This window comes from Penicillium crustosum, assembly GCF_028827405.1.
Source record: "Penicillium crustosum strain IBT 35664 chromosome Unknown utg000001l_segment0_segment0, whole genome shotgun sequence".
NCBI lineage: Eukaryota > Fungi > Ascomycota > Eurotiomycetes > Eurotiales > Aspergillaceae > Penicillium > Penicillium crustosum.
Window position 1 is genome coordinate 7,873,746 of NW_026623122.1, and position 21,745 is coordinate 7,895,490.

The following is a 21,745-nucleotide window of genomic DNA, read 5'->3' on the forward strand; positions in this document are numbered from 1 at the left end:
AGATATACACTCATCGCTAAAGCTAGGGCTGGTGGATAGAACTTTATCTTGTGTCAATCTCTATAGAGTATTGCCAGGTAGGCTGAAGTGGTAGATCCGTGCTGATAATCCACTGGTAGTTACCTGTTTAGACGGTCAGCATTCATTGCGAACCTGAGCGCCTCCAAAATCTCGGGGATTTGATTAAATATGTGGCTTCATGAAATTTAGTCCTATAGAAAGTAAAAAAGTGGAAGGAAGAAGAAAAGAGAACAGGAAGAATATAGAACCTCCATACATACCTACCTGTTACGTAGTTAGTGATGCAGGTAGACTGTCGGAGCATGACGACCGGCATACCGGGGGATTTATTAATCCTACACATTTTTGTAATTAATGTTATGTAATCATGGCTCCATATAAATTGTACCAAGAGCCGATACAGAAATACAGAGAGTTGAATACCACTGATTGGACCCCTACATTTACAATACAGACCAATCCGACAGTTATGAGCCCGGTTCGCATCGAAGAAAGCATTACTATTTGAGATATAGTATCTAGTACACTACTAGAAGCCTGCTTTCTACCCCTTGAAACCTCCTAGCTACCCCTGAATTAGCAATTGTGAAGCTATTCCCAGCTACCCCTGAATCCAGCAATGGAGGCAGCATCAATTCTCTCCGCCATGAAGGGCGAAAAACTGAAGGACTCGCCGCAGTGGCTCACTTGGTTTGCAAAAGTGCAGCTATATGCCATGCAAAAGAACGTATGGGACCTTTGCAACCCAGATCCCCCGACGACAACCGAATCCCAAGCAATAAGATCTATACCTCTCCAAGAACCGGTGGAACCGGAATACCCAGAGGACGGCGATGACAAGGATCGAAGGATTTGGCGAGATCGAATGGACGTGTATAAAATGAAGTACACGAAGTGGGAGAAGCAAGCAAAAGGACTAAGTGATGTCAACGAGTACATCCTTACCTACCTCGACCCAATGCATCACCTTGCTCTGATCACATATCGTACTCCGTATGAGAGGCTTGTATACCTAAAGACTAGATTTGCTCGGTCAACGGCGTACGAAGAAGAAATCCGTATGAATTGGAAGGTCTTTGCCATGCAGAAACCAACCGGTGATATTGAGCAGTGGCTTCAAAAGTGGAATTCACTAAGAGAGCAAGCTATTAGCCTCGGCATTAGCGATGCAGATTCCAATCGAGACTTCCTACATGCAGTTAAAGAGGTACTGCCAATCTGGTGGCAAGGAAAATACCAAGAGATTGTTATGGATAAGAAGAAATATGACACTCGAGATCTTCTTGAATCATTCCGTGCAATGAATCGGGAGATAGGCGTCAAAACTGTGACCTCAACTAATGCTCCAAAAAGTGCTTTTTCAACCTGGCAAGGTCATCGAGAAGCAAAGCCGGAAGCGAAGCAAGAGAAGCTTCCATTCGAGAAGAGAAAATGTCCATGTGGCAATGGTCATCCACACCACAAGGTGGCCAACTGCTGGCTCATGAATGAAGCTATACGCCCAGAAGGATATACCCTAGACGAAGGGAAGCTAGAGAGAGCTAGAAAGAAGCTAGCAAATGATCCAGGGTGGAAGCAATGGGTCGACAAAGCTGTCAATGAAGCTAAATCAAAGCATCATGAATCTGCAAACCACGTTAGCTTCGCCACCACCTACCAGAGTAAGCAACAGGGCAGGCCTCAGAGCAGGCCTCAGAGCAAGCCTCAGGGCAAGCCCCAGGGCAAGCACCAAGGCAAGCTACTAAGTGAAGCTATACAGATTGGCAAGCATGCACTCTCAGCTGCAAAGACTGGCGAGCTCTCTCTCCGCAATCGATGGATTCTTGACACTGGGTCCAGTTCACATGTATGCAATAACAGAGCACTGTTTATTGATTTTACGCCGGAAGTCATAGATTTGACAACTGGTGACAGTACTACGCAGGTGCTAGGGAGAGGCAAAGTTCGACTAGTCGGCAAGCATCCACAGAAAGGGAGAATGGAAATCACATTGAGTGATGCTCTCTACTCGCCTAGCTTCCATACAAATCTAGTGTCGTACGCGATGCTAAAGAAGAAGGGGGGCACCTGGTGTCAACGTACAAACTGCATCCGAGATCCAAAGGATCTACCTGTTGTCAATGTACATCTATGGGACCAGTTTAACCTCTGGATTTTCGATGAACCAGGAGAGGTTCTACCGCAACAAGCATATGCCGTAAGCGCAAGCTCACTAGTACCGGTACCAAGAGTATCAAGAACGTCAGTAAAGCCGCAGAAATCAGAGGCATCCCCCGACGTCTGGCACCGAAGACTTGCTCATATTGAGCCCCGTGCCGTAGCTAAGCTTGCTACTATGGTAGATGGTATAGTCCTCCAGGAAGCAGAGCAAGAAGAAGCTTCATTATGCCAAACCTGTCATATTGGGAGAGCACCAAAACAGATCTCTCGCCGGCCAGTAGGACGTACTTTTGGACGATTTGGAAGGATCCACTTTGATCTCATACAACTGCCGCTAGCATACAATAGACACCGATGGATATCTCATTTCTATATGGAAGGAGTACGATTCCATTGGATAATGACACATGAAGTGAAGCCTGAATGCCAGCTGGCGATCAACCAGTTCGTACAGCTAGCAAGGAATCAGTGGAATCTACCTATCAAGGCATTTCACTATGACAATGAAGCTGCAGCAGGCAAAACAGCGGAGCACAGTTTGACAAGCGATGGTATCTTGATATATCATACTCCACCCGGCCACTCAGAGATGAATGGGTATGCCGAGAGATCTGGCGGGATGATCATTACCCGTATGCGTATGCTCTCTCTTGAAGGCAAGCTTCCGAAAGACCTATGGCCTGAATTCGCAAGCGCTGCAGTGTGGTTATTGAACCGTACCCCTACATACATTGCTTCTGAGAACAAGTGGTTAATACCATGGGAAGAAGTAAGAAGAGAATTTGCTCCAACAGCCCCGAAGATCAATCTAGCAAATGTTAGATTATATGGAAGTTTGGCGTACTGCCGCATTGAGAGGCAGATCCAGTCAGATAAGATGAATCCAAGAGCAGAGGTCGGCTTCCTAGTCGGATACTTGGCATCTAATATCTACAAAATCTGGTTTCCACACAGCGGGAAAGTGAGGTATATACGAGATGCAGTCATTGATGAAGCACGTAAATACTCGCCGGACTATGAGAAATCTCAGCCTATTCCACTACCATTAGTGAGAGAGCCAGAAGAGATTACGCCCGACGAAGTGGCGCAAATCATCAACCATCAGATCGCTAGCCAGGAAGCAACTAGTACGCCGGAAAGTGAGCATCAAAACCGACAAGATGAAACCGACGATGCTCTACCAGATGCTCTTCCAGATGCTCTACCAGATGCTCTTCTAGATGCTCTTCCAGATGCTCTACCAGATACTCTACCAGATACTTCACAAGATATTCAGCTAAGTGAGGTTGACTACCGAGAGATCACCCCACTTCAGGGGGTGAGCAGGCAGGCATTAATGCCTACCCCAATAAGCCTACCACCTATACTTCTGACCTCGGTCAGAAAAGAAGCCGGTGAGATCCAGGACATACAGAAGGATCAAGATCCATCACCATTAACCCCACCAAATGAAGAAACTGGCTTACAGCAAGGGGTGGAAACTGGCCCTGATCAGGGGGTGGATACGCATGATCTAGATGATCAACTGCTCAGTGAAGATCAGGCCCATGAAGAAGCCTATGAAGAAGCCAATGAAGAAGCCAATGGAGAACCTAATGAAGAACCCAATAGAGAGGTGGAAAATGAGCTAGAAAGACAGCTCCAGGCAGAACTGCTAGCACCAAGCAGAGAGATCTCCAGCAATATAGATGCCAGCAACATACTAAGTGGACGTCGAATACGCAAAGCAAAACAAGATGACGATTTTGCATATGCAACCACTATAGTACAGGGTATTGACGAAGAAGAGCCACCGGCTCTACTACATGCATTTGCAGCTGGTCTATACGCCGAGAAACCAAACGCTCGCCGCCATCGAGATGATCTCCCACCACCACCCAAGTACTGGAAGGATGTCATAAATCATCCTTTTCAGCAAGGTTTTCTCGCAGCAATGAAGAAAGAGATCCACTCTCTATCTGAAAAAGAGACATTCGAAGTCATTGAAAAGCCAAAGGATCGAGGGATACAAATCCTTCCCTTACTATGGGTTTTTGCATACAAATTCGACCAGGACGGTTACCTTTTGAAATTGAAGGCTCGAATCTGTGTTCGTGGGGATCTTGAGACGATTACCTATGAAGAAAAGAGAGCTGCTACGCTAGCAGCAAGAACAGCAAGAATGATCTTTGCACTAGTCGCTGCCTTTGACCTAGACCTCCGTCAGCGAGATGCTGTCACTGCATTTCTGAATAGCAAGCTAAGCCAAGAGAAACCGACGTATACGCAGATGCCAGAAGGGTTCCAGTCCCTAGGTAAATGCTGGAAGCTTCGTCGAGCATTGTACGGCTTACGGATCTCGCCACGTCTTTGGCAACAAGAAGCAGCTAGTGTACTCCGAAAACTAGGTCTGCAACAAGCACCAGAAGACCCTTGTGTCTTCGTCGGAGAAGGGCTAATAGTCTTCTTCTATGTGGATGATATCTTAATTGCTAGCCATGCAAATGCTAAGGCAAGAGCCATGCAATTGGAGCGAGATCTAGAAGCCCACTGGGAGCTGACAGATCATGGAGAAGCATCATGGTTTCTCAATATCCGAATCATTCGCGATAGGAAGCAGAAGAAGCTCTGGCTATGTCAAGATAGCTATATGACAAGCATTGCTACCCGCTACAATTTGACAGATCGACCACCTGTCTATACGCCACTACCAGTTGACGAATTGACGCCTTACCAAGGCGTAGCCACCCCGAAGGAGATCCTTCTCTATCAAAAGAAGGTTGGATCCGCAGGCTATGCCACCACTATCACTAGGCCAGATGCTGCAAAGGCCACCGCTCGACTAGCTCAGTTCTTGACGAATCCAGGGCCCCAGCACCACCAAGCAGCTGACCGGGTCATCAGTTACCTATATACTACCCGGAACCTAGCTATTGAATATAGTGCAGACGCAGTAAGCACTGGAATCGATTCCATACAGTTCGCAAGCGATGCTTCATACGGAGATCACCCAGATCGAAAGAGCTCTGCAGGCTACATCTGTCAAGCTTATGGTGGACCAGTTGACTGGAAAGCGAGCAAGCAACCCACCGTGACAACGTCAACCACTGAAGCAGAGCTGCTAGGCCTATCAGAGACAGGGAAGCAACTTCAATGGTGGCGTCGACTACTAAAAAGCCTCGGTTTTGAACCCTCCCACAATATGACGATCGACTGCGACAACGAGAGAACGATCAGCCTACTTACTAGTGAGGACACTGCCTTCGAAACGAAGCTTCGGCATGTCGATATTCATCATCATTGGCTTCGGCAAGAGGTTAGAGAAGGACGCATAATGGTGCGATGGGTGCCGACGGCGAGCATGGTCGCAGATGGACTCACAAAGATGCTATCTCGCCAGAAGCATGAGAGCTTCCTAAGGATGCTCAGGATGGTGGACATAGGCTATCTAATGGCCTAGTCAATTAAACCATGGAGATCAATATGCCGATCTAACAAGTCCAGCAATCCCATACTGGGATAGCTGAGGGGGTGTGTCGGAGCATGACGACCGGCATACCGGGGGATTTATTAATCCTACACATTTTTGTAATTAATGTTATGTAATCATGGCTCCATATAAATTGTACCAAGAGCCGATACAGAAATACAGAGAGTTGAATACCACTGATTGGACCCCTACATTTACAATACAGACCAATCCGACATAGACTTTGTTCCTGAAATATCAGGCAACAAGTCAGCTCAGAGTGGGACACGCCCCACTCTGTAGTTGCATGGGTCCCCACCTTCCAGATCTGTCCACGAGTATAGGGCTCCAACCTCACTATTGAGCTATCTCCCTTTAGGGGATTATGGTCTCGGAAATCCGCCCTTGGAAATATTCCAAATTTACAGGCTCACTTTTATCCTGATGAAATGGACGTCTCCACAAGACGGAGAGAAGAAGGAACAGCTCGGTGGGCGAGGAATACCTCAGCGAGGTTGTAGAATCTGGATAATATACTTTCTTTGTCGCATTGGTATTTTTGGTCGTGGCTTCCACTATGGCGCACACTAGCTGATATATTTCGCTTGAGACTGTGCCTTGGGTTGAAAGGTGTCCATGCCTTGATGCGCCAAAAGAATCTTTCTATCGTAGCAACCCCCGTGCGCACCTTCTGTTGGAATTTCATTAGAGCTTCTACGCAAATGTTTTGGATTTAGCTCTAAATGGGTATACCTGTCCGGTGACTAATTTATATCCATAGTCTATGGCGATTATGCCAGATTCGGTAAATCGCGGTTCAGATCAATCGTTTCATTTACCTCTGAAAGACCTTGGTGCTTCTGATCGCGCCTGTTCTAGGAAAATACCCTCATAGATCTTTGGTGGTACTGCACAGCAAATTTTAAAAGAAATCAGTAAGTAGTTTGTTGCAATGCCGATGTACGCCACTCAACAGCGGCAATAGGCAAGATGCAGTTGAGGCGTCATCACTTGAAAGGGTGGGAATCACCATGGTTGTGGGCGCATGGTTGAATTTACCGATGAATACATGAAGAATTTTGCTTGTCCAGAAGAATCCGAATGTTATCGAGGTCCAACTTCATTTCCTTGGGGTCCAAGCTGGATGAGAGTTTTCCTTCTTTGTCTCAAGGAGGTGTGGAGCGGCCCGGTAGCAACGTGGTTTCTTTGACACCCCTGAACTCTCGGTTAGTTGTGCAATCATTGTGGTTATATTTTCGCTCCACACCCCTGTGATTGAGCCACCACATTGATAAGAAGTGAACTGCTTCCCAGGTGGGATGGGTCGCTGCACCCTGCTTAACAGAGATCAAGTGGGCTGTACCTCAGATATTCCGGGAGGCCAGAATACATGGACTTCACCTTATATGAAGCATATTCATAATTCACGTTCTTTGAATGGAGATGAAATACTTGCCAATGAAATTATCTTAAAGAATTGAGTGCCAAAACGTACAATAAACTAGTTCTTAATGGTCACATCCAGACCACACAACCATAATTGTTCGCCGGGGTCATGATGTTTATAGCGTTGACAATGGTGGCGTTAATATTAAAGTCCGAGTTCCTTCCTTTTGAGTAAAATGCACATGGCTCGAGGTATCAAACTTCATATCCTCAAAGAACCTAAGCAAAATGTCTTTTAGCCGCGCCAATAGAAATAAGCTCGGCACAAATTATGTAGAGGGTAGGCATACCAACACTGGCAAGGGATCAACAAAGAATAGTACATCTAAACAGCCAGCAATATAGTTTCACTGTCGATATAATTCTACCATCTTGTCGTTTGACAATCTAGCTAGAATTTCTTTACCAACTCTATATTAACAATGGCAGAGATTGATGATCAACGCAGCAGAGTCCCAGAGCCAGTGTTCTTGGTGGGTATCCAGCGTATTTATGCAACTGTTTTGTATGTCTAACTAACCGTGTGCTGATAGGGCGTTGTATGGGCTCTCACGGGCATGTCGTTTATATTTGTTGTATTTCGTGTCTATGCTCAAATTACCGCATTTCGTCGACTATTCCTGGATGATTCCCTCGTTGTCCTCTCATGGATTATTATACTCATAGCCGTGGTCGTTTGGCAAATCCTGGGGAAGATTCTTTACGAGTTATACGCGATCAGCGCTGGCACAAAGCCATTCACCCTTGAATTCCTTCCGAGGTACTATACATTCATGCGCTTTAATGCTCCGTTTGAGATATTATTTTACTCGGCGCTGTGGTGTGTTAAATTCTCATTCATGGCACTCTTCTACCGAATCAGTGCCAAGGTCAAGTCTCTCCGTATCTGGTGGTTCGTGGTCCTTTTCTGTACAGCGAGTGTTTTTATTGCATCGGTGGCCGATATCGAATACAAATGCAGTTTCGGCGGAGGGCAGGATTATATCATCAGTAAGAACAAGCGAGCTAAAATTCGGAATGATTTGCCCTGACACTGGACTTTGCAGCTGAATGTCCCCAGCCTAATCACGTTCATTATGAGAATCGCATGCTCTGGGCCAACTGTGCTGGAGATGTTACCGCGGACTTGATGAGTAAGATAATTGCAAATAAACTGGAAAATTAAGCTTGCCCTTTAACTTATCAATATTTTAAATTTCAGTTCTGTCTATTCCCTTCCTTGCGCTGTGGAAAACGCGAATCTCGCTCCGCAAAAAGCTCATCCTGCTCAGCATTTTCTCGGCGACTATCTTCATTATGGTCACCGCTATACTCCGAGTGGCCGTCGGGATGACCTATGACGGTCAGATGAATATTGACTGGCTATGTTTCTGGAGCTTTGTTGAGGTGGATGTTGGTACGTTGTTTAGGTTCTTACCGCGTTATTTTCCTAATACTTATCTTCACTTGGTAGCCATTATTGTCTCCTGTGTCGCCTCTCTCCGGCAGCTCTTCGTAGCTTCACAGAATCAGAGCTCATCTGTAAAAGCAGCTTACAATGATACGAACGAGCCCATTCTGAAAAAGGCAAAAGAGGGGTATAGCCAGAATCTGTCGCGGTCTGGTGGGGATATCGAAGCACCCACCAATGATGATGTCCCCATGTCTCCATTGAGTGTTGTACATGTTCTTCAAGAGTTTGAAGTGACTCGCGTTGATGCAGGCCAGTCTACTAATGGTGACGAGTCATATAGACATCAGACTAGCTTTGCCTAGTTTATAAATTCCATAGTGCTACTTTCTTCTAGGTGTATCTCATTTATTCTCAACTTATAGATATATCAGGATGCCTGAAAATGGATTTGGGGGAGTTTAGCGAAAGATTAGTCTTGATGTCTCTATAGCACTTTAGACCAACAGTTACCAGGGGTATTCATTTGAGGGGGTTGAAACGTTTAACGGTGTCCAATTCGCAGAAGGCTGGATATTGTTATATTTGTTTTTGAGTAACCGGTATTGCGATGGCGATCACACTCTCCCCGAGTGAGTGTGGATCCAGATCGGAAATATAAGCCTTCAATGGTGAATCCAAGACGGTACAGAATATGTGAGTGATATGGGGTTGCTTTTTGGTCTAACTAGGCAAAGGTCCAGCAGTGTAGATCTCTGCTGGGATTTTTGCTCTGGGGCGCTAATTTCGTCATCTCCCAGGTTTAATGACTACATCATTCTTGATTAGATGTTGTTGTGACTTGTATGCATGCTGGCAGCAGGCCTCCAGATTCTCATGGTCGATAATGTTCGGCTGATCGTATCAACCTTAGGTGGCTCTTCCACATACACGAGAATGACGTGAATGCGATATCTGGACATGACCCGATAATCGAACGCTCTGGCATCCCTAGGCACCACCTCCCATGCCTTTGATATATCCTAGGAATTCTCAAGTCGCTTATCGCTCTTCGCCAACTATTCACCCCGTCAATCTGCCACCTGCATTGCGAAATAACACTGCAAACCCGAGAAAAGGAAAAGAGCTACTACACTTTCTTTTTCTATGGAAAAAAGTATATATACAAAAAAGAACAAAAACATACAACAGTGAGGATTCGCTGGTGGTCACCCACCCAACTACTAACTCACCGGCGTGTGGCTTAAGTACGGCTGAGCGGACGGGAAGCCCTGTTTTCCACACCCTATGGTCGTATGTATCATCATATGCGTGCGAGAGACTGATAGAATGTCAAGAGCTCGGTGATGGGCGGTAATAAGGGTATGTTAAGGCGTCTAGTGTCTAGTAGCATAATCTATATAATATAGTCTAGATGTATAACGGGACAAGGTCCAAAGTCTAAAGAATCAAACAGCTAAAGGCGCGAACTGTTCTTGGCCTTCGCTTCCAACAATTGACCAATGCGGGGATCGACCTTGCTGAACATTGCAGCCACAGCCTCCTTGAGCTGATCAGGCACGTCTTCCAAAGTCTCCGACACATTTGACACCCACTGCCTTCTCTCAGCCTCATCAAATACCCTGTTCCACAGCTCTCGTGGCTGAAGGAAATCCTCGTCATCAACTAGAATCTCATTGTGGCCGAGAACCGCGTTGCGCAAGATGCGCTCAGTGTGTCGTACGTTGGAAACAGTCTGGCTGGGGACGCCAGTGCCCAGTGAACTCCTCACATAGTTTGGGTCACCACCGTAGTTTCGGGTCACAGTTCCCATGCCGTCGCGTTCGAATGGCGCGTATACAGGGCAGATTGCCCGGTTTGAAGGAAGCTGTGTATAGTTCACTCCAAGACGGTATCGTTGAGCGTCGGGGTAAGCGAACATGCGCGCCTGCAACACTGTAAAGACGAAAAGTGTTAGTACCCTGTCCCATTCTGAGGAGAACATTAGTGTGTACTTACTAGGATCAGGTGTCATTGCAATCCCAGGCACCATGTTAGAAGGCGAAAATGCGGCTTGCTCGATCTCGGCAAAATAATTCTCGGGCTGTGGCTGTTGTTAGCACTTGCTTTGTCTCTAAGATAAAGGGCCACCCACATTCTTATTGAGAGTCATTTGACCAACTTCGATCAAGGGGAACTCCTTGTGGGGCCAAACTTTGGTGATATCAAACAGAGCACGGCCGTAGGTTTCAGCCTGTTCGGGTTCCATGATCTGCACGAATAGTTTCCAGGCCGGCAAGTCTCCTCGAGCAATAGCGTCCCACAAATCTTGAGTGTGGAAGTCGGCGTTTGCGCCAGCCATGCGAGTACCTTCCTGGCCAGAGAAGTGTGTGATATTTTGGGTTGGGCGGAAGTGGAACTTGCAATAGCGGAAGCCACCATCAGCCGACACCATCTTGAAAGTATGTACACCGAAGCCTGTCACTCGACGGATGGAATCAGGAATACCCCGATTGCCAAAAAGGTGCATTAAAGCGTGAACACTTTCCGGTTGGTTTGCGTGGAAATCCCAGAACTAATCGGTTAGCTTCATCCGAAATATGAACCCGTCAATTGGCACTCACCATGGTCCAATCCGGCCGGTTGGTGGCAGGATGTCTCTTGTGACTTCTGTTGAGAGAAGGAAACCTAACAGGATCGCGAACAAAGAACACTGGCTTCAGGGTCATTAGAATATAAAATGTAAGAGTCAAGGGTGAACACTTACAATGTGGTTCCCTACAATATCATGATTACCCTCCTCTGTGAAGAATTTGACAGAAAAGCCTCGCACATCGCGGACAGTGTCTGCGCTACCCTTTTCACCTCCAGTGGTGCTCAAACGGAACAAAACAGGAGTTTTCTTTCCAACACCATTCAGGAATTTGGCTGACGTGAGGGCGGAAATGTCATTTGTAACCTCAAATTCTCCCCAAGCGCCCGCAGCTTTGGCATGAACGACTCTATTTAGCGTTAGAATATATTTTCCTTCCAAGTATCAAATTGAATGATCTGATACCTTTCTGGGATACGCTCGCGGTTGAAATGCGAAAGTGTCTCAATGAGAAGCGTGTCACCCAGTGTCGTAAGGCCGCCGCCACCAAAAGTAGGTAACGTGGTGCTGACGGATGGGTCTGCAATTGGCTGGCCTGTCTGGTGTTAGAGTCGGAATGTTGTTTTAGTATATTTGGTACTATACCTTCTGCCAACGTAAAAGTATGGTTCGTCATTGGAATTGTTTTTGTGGAGAATTCGAGTTCAATTGGTAATATGTATGCTACAAATGATCCATCTTCTGGGAAACAGCCTTCCTTTTATTAGGTTGGTCCTCAGAGGGGAAACAAGACCTTATCATCAACCTCCCCTCATGAGGGAAACCCCAAATCAGTCTCCAACATCTGTCCGTTACATCTTGACGTGAGGGGCTTAAGACAAAATTAAAGTCGAAAAGGCTATTTTTGAAAAGCCTCATGCCGACCGGGCGCAAAAGGCGGTCACCGAGCCAAGGCCGAGTTCTGGCCGTTCCCGGTAACATTTACCGCGACTCTGATTGGCCAGAGAATTTGACCACCTCGTGCGGGGAGGGTTTTCCCCTCATGAGGGGATCGAAAACGTCACTCTTGGAGCTTACATTCCTTCTAGAACACCTTTCTTCACCTCCATGCACGGTTACATGCAAGCCACCCTTCCATCAGCCCTACCAATTCAGGGTTTAGGATCTACTCTGGCCAAGATGTCCCTAGTAACCCGGAAGAGCGGCAAGACAGATTGGCAATATTCTCGCGATGAAGAGTGGAATATAAAATCGAGGCGATGCCTCGCCCATTTCTACTCAACACACACAAACACAATCCCACAGTCTCACAACTATTAAACAAGCCTGACTCTCAAACAATTCTCTTATCCTCAAAAACAACCAATCTCAAACCATGGCTTTCGTTTCGAACGGCTCTGAGTACGACTTTATCATTGTCGGCGGTGGTACCGCTGGCAATGCAATTGCTGGTCGCCTTGCTGAGAACCCAGACGTCCGTATTCTGGTTGTCGAAGCTGGCATCCCCAACCCTGATCAGATCGAGCAAATCAGCACCCCGTCGAAGGCTTTCACCCTTCGCGGAAGCAAGTACGACTGGTCTTACAAGACAACCATGATCAAGCGCGATGATTATGAGCGTGTTGAAAAGCCCAACACCCGCGGAAAGGCCCTCGGTGGTAGCTCGTGTGCCAACTACTTCACCTGGATCCCTGGCTCGAAGCCTACATTTGACGATTGGGAGGCCTTCGGTGGCCGCGATTGGAACTGGGACTCCTGTGTGGAGTACCTCCGCAAATGCGCCACCTACCATGACGACGAGAAGCTGTATCCGGCCGAACTGAGCAAGATTGGAACCGGAGGCCCTTTGCAGATCTCCCATGCTGACTTGGTTCCGGAGATGAAGCCGTTCCGTGATGCGCTCACTGAGGCCTGGGTCTCTAAGGGTGAGCCTCTGACCGAGGACATCTACTCAGGCGAGATGAAGGGTCTTACCCACTGTGTTGATACCATCCACCACGGCGAGCGCCAGGGTAGTTTCCTCTACCTGAAGAACAAGCCTAACGTGACAATCCTCTACGGTGTTCACTCGAAGAAGCTGCTCATCGATCCTGCCACCCGCATCTGCTCCGGTGTCACTGTGATAAGCGATACTGTCGACCAGGAGATCAGCGTTTACGCCAGCCGAGAAGTTATCCTGTCTCAGGGTGTCTTTGAGACTCCCAAACTTCTCATGCTCAGCGGAGTCGGCCCAGCAGGCGAACTGGCCAAACACGGAATCGCCCCCATTGTGGAGTCCCCTCACGTCGGTCAGCATCTGTTGGACCACCCGATTGTGCCTTTCGTTCTTGAGGTCAAGGAAGGGTACAGTTTGGATAACCATATCCTCCGCCCCGGTCCTCTCAATGACAAGGCACTGTCCACCTACCAGAAGGACAAGACTGGCCCCGCAAGCTCTGGATTTTTGGAACTTGTTGGATTCCCTCGAATTGACGAGCGTCTAGAGAAGTACCCTGCTTACCGCGAGGCCAAGGCCGCTAACGGCGGACTGGATCCTTTCGGCCCGGCTGGACAACCTCACTTCGAGCTTGACTTTGTCGGCCTGTTTAGCTCCGCATTCCAGTGGCATTACCCCATGCCTGAGAAGGGTAGCCACATGACTGTCATTGTTGATCTGCTGCGACCCCTTTCCGAGGGTGAAGTTACCCTGAACAACTCGAATGCACAGGTCCAGCCGAACATCAACCTCAACTTCTTTGGCAATGACTTGGACATTCTGGCCATGCGAGAGGGTGTGCGCTGGACATATGATCTTTTGACCAAGGGTGCTGGATTCAAGGACATTGTTATCTCAGAGTACCCCTGGAAGATGCCCCTTAACTCCGATGATGATATGAACCGGGCTGTTTTGGACCGCAGCCAGACTGGCTTCCGTAAGATGACCCCTTCAAATATTTCAAAACAAGTCTAACAATTTACTTTATAGATCCTTGCGGTACCGCACGTCTCTCGAAGAGCATCCACCAGGGTGTTGTTGACTCAAAACTGCGAGTTCATGGTGTACGCAACCTCAGAATTGCAGATGCTTCTGTCATCCCTGTGATTCCTGATTGCCGTATTCAAAACTCGGTCTACATGATTGGCGAGAAGGTTAGTAACAAATCCACAGGCTCCCAGAACAACACTAACGTATATCTAGGGTGCGGATATCATCAAGTCTGAGCACAAGGATCTGTATGAAGCCAAGAACATTCCCTACCTTGTCTCCAGCAAACTTTGATCTGTTACGGATTATCTCGAGCTGCTTATGATATTTTTAGCATTTGCGCACGTGTAAATTGTTTTGGTCTATTTCATCCCTTCTTTCTTCTGGCTGTATGGTCTTTGTTTTATTTAAATAAATACTCATCATTTTCTTCTTGTGTCGATTCTTGTTAGCAATTAGATTGTACTTGCGTAAATGGAAGGAGGTAGTGCCAAATAGTATAGAGCAAGGTCTCTGAATGCCAGCGTATTAAATCCAGAGGGAGTAGCGATATGTATATGTATATGACAATCTGGATGCAAAACACAGGTAACTCGGGGGAATTGGAGCATGGCAGTCAACAGATATTGCCTATGTATTCGACGGGACGTAGAAGAGGTAGACCACATATCCAGGCTAGTTGACAATGTGATGTTGGCGTTGTAACATATCGTGCATAATTCAAGACTCTGCTTGTCAACACTGGCCCGTTATGACATAATGAAAATCCGCATAACTAGTTAGAGAAAGATTGCTATAAAATAAATTGCAGTGCACGCGTCGATCGAAAGTTTGTGGTGATTTCTCTCCCCAAGCAATCCCTCAAGCTATTTCGTACCTGCTTTCGCTCAAAGTCTCGTCAGGTTACTTGATCCCTGGTAACATCTAACCATAGCCGACCATGACTCTGTCTGAAGTACAAACGGGACGTGAGATATCTCGTCTGCTAGATCATCCATGCATCGGCAAAAGGTTTCCGTCTAACAGCACGAAGGGCACAATCCTCACTGCGGCAATCTCTCTGTCAACGATGAAGTCCCTCTCGCAGCTCATCGCGAAACACATTGACCCGGTTCCCATCACCATATTCGCCTATTCCAATCAGTTATTGGTGCCAGGAAAAAAAACACAGCATCTTTATATCCAACTCACCGCCTCTGATCCAGGTCCAGAAACCCCAAAAAAACAATGCGTCACATCAAAATTGGATAGAAGGCTTCTCGAAGGCTTTCAATATTCTTGGAGGGAACGTGTAGCAGAAGGTACAGGAAGGCTCATCTGACACATCTTACACATTCAATGAAGATGAGAATTAGGTTATTTTTACCAGCAAATTTCGATGTTGAGCCTGGACGATCAAACGGGGCGAGCTGGATGCGGATGCAGATGCTGGCGATGGCGGCGAAGGGGATGCTGGCATCCTTGAGGCTCTCATACGCCAGACAGCCAGGCGTGCGAAACAAAATCCCACCAAGAAAGGAAAGAAAAATAAACGGGGACGAAAACCGAAGACAAAAGAGAAGCCAGTGGAGAGCACCTCTGTTTCATATCCACAGGAATTCTCCTGGAGAGCTATCGCATCATCGAAGACATCGAAGATGAAACCGGCATGACCACCGATTATTTGATGGCTGTCCAATCAATTACCGAGCGGTTGATACGGCTCCGACATGAATTGTAGGGCGCCTGGCACAGTGTTGCCTACTAAGGCATGAATACTGCCGTTTCTTCGTATAAGCGGATATATATACAGCTGTATCAATAATGGAACAAATTGATAATGATCTTTTGGCCTACCTAGTTGGTACATATCCAAGATCTCCGAGATTGGCCCCGGGAATTGTTGGGATTGTGACAGAAATGGACGAGTACGAATAATATATTTTAAATGATAAATGTAAAATTCTCTAACTAACTAAATTAATAAAATCCGCTCCTTTTCTAATCTAGTTATAAGGATATTCCTTGATTAAGCAATATATATATTTTTATATAGTACCGTTATTATGGCGGTCTATCTATCTTCCGGGTGGTTATTACTCGGTAATTTCCGCCATGCATCGTGCATGGTACAGTGGCGTATCATTAGTATTTGTACCCCAGTACTTCCGCGCCTGACCGCTCTTCTATACCGCCTGCCTATTCTCACCACTATAAGCTAACCAACTAGTGCGCGTAGTTAGCTAATCATTGAAATTATTATCCCATGAGACTATGCCACGCCGTGTGGAAGAGGTTATTAAATATCAAGGCTGGCATAACTACTAGTTACTAGGTAGATAGGAATTCAAGGGGTTATACCGGCAGAAAAGAAGTGGGTCTAATGTACTGGGGTACAAATACTAATTGTACTTGACAGATTACAATAGATGTGATGTGATAGGAGGATTTATCACGTGATGATAAGATTATACACGTGATCTTTGTATCCTGAATTGCGGAAAAGCATATCCCCGAAAAAAAGTGTCCAGACTCGCCCTTCGCGATCTCAATCTTCATCAAAATATTACGCAAAAATGGAGGGTAAAGCACAGGCTCGGTATGGTCCTACAGAAGGAGAAGAACAGAGTATCCCTGTTCTCACGACAAAGAAGGCTGTCAGTTCTTGGGTGCACCTTCTTGCTGGCGCGTACGTCTTTTTCAGCTACTATCATCTTTAATTCTTCTGACATCTATCTAGGAGCGGCGGAATGGCTACTGCGATAGTGACTTCGCCTCTTGATGTCTTACGAACACGTCTTCAGTCCGACTTTTACCAACCACAAAACAGGGGCTCCGATGCCTCCTCACGGCCTCTTCAGCGATCGAATCATAAAACTCTCCGAATTATCAACTCCATTTACCGTGCCGAAGGCTGGCGAGCTTTCTTCCGGGGCCTCGGTCCAAGCATGGCGGGTGTAGTCCCGGCGACTGCGATCAAGTTTTACGTATACGGAAATTGCAAACGCGTGGGAGCTCAACTCATGGGACACACCGAAGACTCCGCCATGGTCCACGCTCAAGCTGCAATCTGCGCAGGTCTCGCAACTTCTACGGCAACGAATCCAATATGGCTTGTCAAAACACGACTACAACTTGACAAAACACAAACAACCACCGGTGGTGCTTCGACTCGTCGATATCGCAATAGCATTGATTGCATCAGGCAAGTCATGCGGACTGAAGGGCTGGGTGGCTTTTACAGAGGATTGAGCGCAAGCTATCTGGGCTCGATTGAAACGGCCCTACACTTGGTGCTCTATGAGCAGTTGAAAACTCGGCTCAATCGGTCATTAGAAGCTACCGAGGGACCACGGACTCCCTTCTGGAACGAAGTTTTCCATTGGGTTAGTACAAGTGGTGCCGCGTCTTCCGCTAAGCTAGTGGCAGGTCTAATCACATACCCTCATGAGGTACGCCACTCTAAGGCCATTGTTTTCGTCTCACACTGACACTCAAATTCTTAGGTTATCCGGACACGATTACGCCAGGCACCTGTGGAACATGGCCAGCCCAAATACACAGGCTTAGTACAATGCTTCCGTACAATCGCCAAAGAAGAAGGTATGGCGGGCCTGTATGGAGGCCTCGCTCCTCACATGCTCCGTTCTTTACCCTCAGCTATCATCACGCTTGGCGTATATGAATTTGTGCTGAGGGTCACCGGTGCTTAGGTCAAAGCACAACTCTGTACACTACCGATAGATCTTAGACATTCTTGTATTATATTCCTGTATTATATTTGGCGTGGTTCATCTCAATTACATAATCTCATCTTTCACAGCCCCGGGGGGGTTGCGCTACTTTAGAGTATTCCATCTTATTGATAACTTGCCATTATCATTCCAATACATTCTTCATTGTGTCCAGAACCGCTCTTCTCCCCAATACTCTTCGCTGAAGCGAGCAGGCGTGATTGTCTCTAGTGTCCCTGCGTCATATGCCTCTACCATTCTTCCCTCCCCAATATACATTGAAACGTGATAAATTGTTCAATTGTTCTTGGATCGCTGAGATTACTCGCGTATAACATGGGACCTAGGGGTTTCAAATCTGCCTTCGCAACTCTAGTGGACCAGTGAACTCAACTTGCGTGTCAGCATAACGGGCAATAGAAATGCCTAGAATGGAGACATCTATAGATATAAATACCGGGCTTCCCTCCGCTGACCGGATAATGCCTGGCTGTTGTGCATTCGAGGATGATTTCCGGTATGCTAGTACGCTTCATCAATTAGTGGTTCACACGCTAAACTTGCTAAAGAGAAAATTCTCCGGATTGCCTCTATACAAAAGGCCGATCATGCACTTATATGAGAAGTCTCTTATGCTCACTATATCAAGCCCTTCAGGACATCTCGATTTCGTCGTCTATACCGTTACGCATACTTTTCTTGTCTATATCTATATCCATGGTGCCTCTCAGCCCACGTTACTTTTCTCTCTTGTACATAAGATGATACATACGACCATAGGGTATGGAAAACAGGGAGGCCCGCGATAAGTACTTCCGGATTATTCCTTTTAAGATCTTCCTCTAAGATCCGCCTAATCTAACCCTATAGAATACTTATAAGCTATTTTATCTGTGCGTTAGGTGTAATAGCTAGCTTTTGTGGCATAACACGTTTCATCCTGTTTGATGTGGACGCGGGAAGAGATTCAGTTAATTCAGTTCCGTAGGATTTATTTTCTGTTCCGTCATCCGGGGCCAGATGAAAATTATTTTCGATTGAGATATCATAATTTGTTATGTCTTGTTTGAATCGTCGTTGTTGAGATGTACAAATTGTTCATACCACGCTAAGCATCCAGGGTTGATGATGGAAGAGTTAGGAGTGATATTTTCCCCTGAAACTTTCTTTTTGACCACAATCTCAGCCTTCTTCCGAACTGGACATCCTTGCTATTTCCACCGGATTTGATTCAGTCGCTAGAGATCTCAATGATATCACCATTCAGGGTTCAAACGGAGAAATGTCGGCTGATAAGTGGAAGAAAGAAGCACACATATATTTAGGGATGGCGACATCAGGCTTCCCAACTTCTTCTTCACATATGGACCACAAGCACCTACTCCTTTTAGTAACGGACCCGCTTGTATTGAAGTTCAAGCTGACTAGATGGTGGACCTTCTAGTAAAGATGCGACAGGAGAGTGTCCAAAGATTCGATGCTGAAAAGAACGCAGAGGGCGAATGGAAGGTTACGGTTCATGACTTGAGTTCTAAAGGCCTCCGCCACTACACGGATTCATGGTATAATGGCGCAAACATCCCAGGAAAACCTAGAGGGCCCCTCAACTACGCAGGTGGAATTCCAATGTATCGGAAGACACCTCGGAAAGTGAGGGAGGAGAACTACACTGGCTTTAAATTCAAGCTTAGTTCATATTATATTATGTAAAATAATATCGTCTTAAAAGTCGGCTTATAATATTCACTAGGTCAGGTGTAAGAGTAGATGCTGTTGTCGGATCAAGTATTTATCGCAACGGAAATAATCGCTTTTATTATAGGAAAGTGTGATGTTAAAAATTAAACACAGATTGACGGAGATGAACTTCCGCATAAGAGTAAAGCTAAGTACAAGAATATATCCTACTGTTCATAGTCCAGTCCCCATCAGACCGTTTTTATGCTGTCGCCTTCAGCGCCGATGTAGTAGAAGTGTCCGACCCCCGGCGAACACTAGCGAGCGCACTCTTGGGTACGAGCCGTAGACCAAAGATGAACATGCCGAGCACTAACAGCCCAATAATGACACCCAAGGTCACCATAGCACCTATGACACCTGCCACCCCTAAACTCATCCCCCTGCCCGAAGACCCAGACGATGAACTGGAGGATGAACTATCCCCGTCAGCATCATTGGAAGTTGAGCTACAGGTTCCAGTCGTGTTCCCACAGGCCTGACACCATTGTTGCTGCGATGAAATGGCAAACTCATTTGACTTGTCAACAAATTCCGCCCAAGAAAGCTCGAGCATCGATTGTCTGAAAAGTGGATAAGTCTGTAGATCCGTCGAGCCCTCGACACTAGTTCCATTGTGAAACATGAAACGAACACTGATATCCGATGTGGAGGGCATTCCGGTGCCAGTATTGTTTGTCACAAGCTCCCATACCATAGACGAAGCGTAGTCTGGTATACTAGTGAATCGTTCATCTGTGGTGCTCAGTCCGGCTAGGCCGAAATAAGACAAGAAAGTGGCATAAGCACCGAACTGGATGTTCAGTTTCGATTTGCCGCTAGATGTAATTGTCTCGTTCAAAGCTGCAAGAACTTCGCCAGCAAGGGTCATACCAGCAACAGCACGGATCTGATCAGAGCTATTGTATGCTAGGTTGGACTCATGCTCGCTCGCGAGAACAAAGAGCCTTTGCATCATCTGATCATTGAGAAGGCTAGATGGGGGGAAGGCCGTGGTGGAATTGTGAATCAAAGCCACATGGAGTAAATCCCATATGGTGTATCCATTCTCGAAGTTCAGCTCAGCGGAGCTGAATGTCCCGTTGACTAGCGGTTCAAGGGACTGGTAAAGCTCCTTGGTGGACGATAACACGCTCTTAAAGGAGTTCGAGAAGAAGTAATTATTGCTACTGACTTTGGCATTGTTGCAGGAAGTTGTACTCTGGAGCCACATGTTGTCCTCGCTCCCGCTGCCGGACTTTACATCTGACATCGGGATCAGCTGGTAGCCGTTCATCGGGGATTGAATTGTTGATCCGTTGCGCAAAGTATCTGTGGCAAGAGAACCGATCGGAGGGTAGAGGCCTTGCAGGAACCCCTCTCCTGAGTTTTCGATAACATCGTCTTGTGGCGCACTCGCAGTAACCTGGGACAAGTTGACTATGTCGGTACTGATCCCTTCAATCTGATAGGAGGAGTTTGACGAGATATAACGGTCATGAAAAAAGGTACCAGTCACATACTCTTGAGTGTAACCCAGATTGGTCAATTTAGTAGGTGGCCAGGATTTAGCTGTACGGTCCCCATGGCGCTGGAAGACATAAGCCCCAAGGACCCTTTCTGCGTTGGTAATATCTACCAGAGGCAGAAATACCACCATAAAGATTGTGAGTAGGACAGACATGGTTGAAAGATTTTTCTCTCGGTATAGAGACCAGTCAAAGGTATATTGAAACTACAGTGGGCTTACCGAGCTTTATCAATAGCCTATCTCGTGCGGGGAACGGGGAGTTAACTCTATACAGCCCCCCCTCATTACTCGGTATGGTTTTTGGCATTAAAAGATCTATGCACAAGGTGATACATTTGGCGGTTAAGGTTTTTCGGGTTTTCCTAGCAAGATGATATCACCATCTAGAGGAGAAGGAAAATCAGGCATCGGATAACGCGGGTGAAAGATATATACCAAGGTACACCTCAATCTAGTCTGTGTCTGATCGTAGAGGAATACGAGATGTTTAGCGAAAGACAAGACTAGACTATTCATGCCTCAGCAGGAGGCGAATAAAGATGAGGGATGAGGGATGAGGGACCAAAAAAGCATCCCCCCACTCACGCTCGGCCCCACCGAAATAAGTCATACTACGATCTAGCTGCATATAAGACCCTGAGTGGGGATTGGCCTGAGAAATGGCAGGTTGTATCCTTCGTGCGTACCCCGCCTTTCACTTGCCTGTGAAATTTGTGGTAGCGAGGATGTATCCTTCCAAGTTTCATGCACGCCCCGCCCTTCAGTTCCTCGCCTATACAATTG

At 46.6% G+C, this 21,745-nt stretch overlaps 6 protein-coding genes across 6 annotated transcripts; 4 read left to right on the forward strand and 2 right to left on the reverse strand.

Annotated features, from left to right (window-relative positions):
- Positions 1-7,497: 7,497 nt before the first annotated feature.
- Positions 7,498-8,830, forward strand: N7487_002962 (uncharacterized protein; the record flags this gene model as incomplete). The annotated part of the gene is made up of 5 exons (XM_056870709.1): positions 7,498-7,548; positions 7,609-8,065; positions 8,122-8,208; positions 8,277-8,471; positions 8,529-8,830. The coding sequence occupies 5 exons, from the start codon at positions 7,498-7,500 to the stop codon at positions 8,828-8,830; spliced, it is 1,092 nt and encodes a 363-aa protein (XP_056735493.1).
- A 1,091-nt stretch (positions 8,831-9,921) lies between these two features.
- N7487_002963 (catalase) lies at positions 9,922-11,713 on the reverse strand (the record flags this gene model as incomplete). The annotated part of the gene is made up of 7 exons (XM_056870710.1): positions 9,922-10,400; positions 10,464-10,548; positions 10,600-11,019; positions 11,069-11,161; positions 11,212-11,446; positions 11,503-11,632; positions 11,683-11,713. The coding sequence occupies 7 exons, from the start codon at positions 11,711-11,713 to the stop codon at positions 9,922-9,924; spliced, it is 1,473 nt and encodes a 490-aa protein (XP_056735494.1).
- Positions 11,714-12,412: 699 nt separating this feature from the next.
- On the forward strand, positions 12,413-14,296 carry N7487_002964 (GMC family oxidoreductase; the record flags this gene model as incomplete). The annotated part of the gene is made up of 3 exons (XM_056870711.1): positions 12,413-13,949; positions 14,003-14,166; positions 14,216-14,296. 3 exons carry the CDS (start codon positions 12,413-12,415, stop codon positions 14,294-14,296), a joined length of 1,782 nt encoding a protein of 593 aa, XP_056735495.1.
- Positions 14,297-16,557: 2,261 nt separating this feature from the next.
- On the forward strand, positions 16,558-17,694 carry N7487_002965 (putative mitochondrial carrier protein (Rim2); the record flags this gene model as incomplete). Its single annotated transcript, XM_056870712.1, has 3 exons — positions 16,558-16,670; positions 16,722-17,433; positions 17,488-17,694. 3 exons carry the CDS (start codon positions 16,558-16,560, stop codon positions 17,692-17,694), a joined length of 1,032 nt encoding a protein of 343 aa, XP_056735496.1.
- A 1,470-nt stretch (positions 17,695-19,164) lies between these two features.
- On the forward strand, positions 19,165-19,425 carry N7487_002966 (uncharacterized protein; the record flags this gene model as incomplete). The annotated part of the gene is made up of 1 exon (XM_056870713.1): positions 19,165-19,425. One exon carries the CDS (start codon positions 19,165-19,167, stop codon positions 19,423-19,425), a length of 261 nt encoding a protein of 86 aa, XP_056735497.1.
- A 229-nt stretch (positions 19,426-19,654) lies between these two features.
- Positions 19,655-21,115, reverse strand: N7487_002967 (uncharacterized protein; the record flags this gene model as incomplete). Its single annotated transcript, XM_056870714.1, has 1 exon — positions 19,655-21,115. The coding sequence occupies one exon, from the start codon at positions 21,113-21,115 to the stop codon at positions 19,655-19,657; it is 1,461 nt and encodes a 486-aa protein (XP_056735498.1).
- Positions 21,116-21,745: the final 630 nt, after the last annotated feature.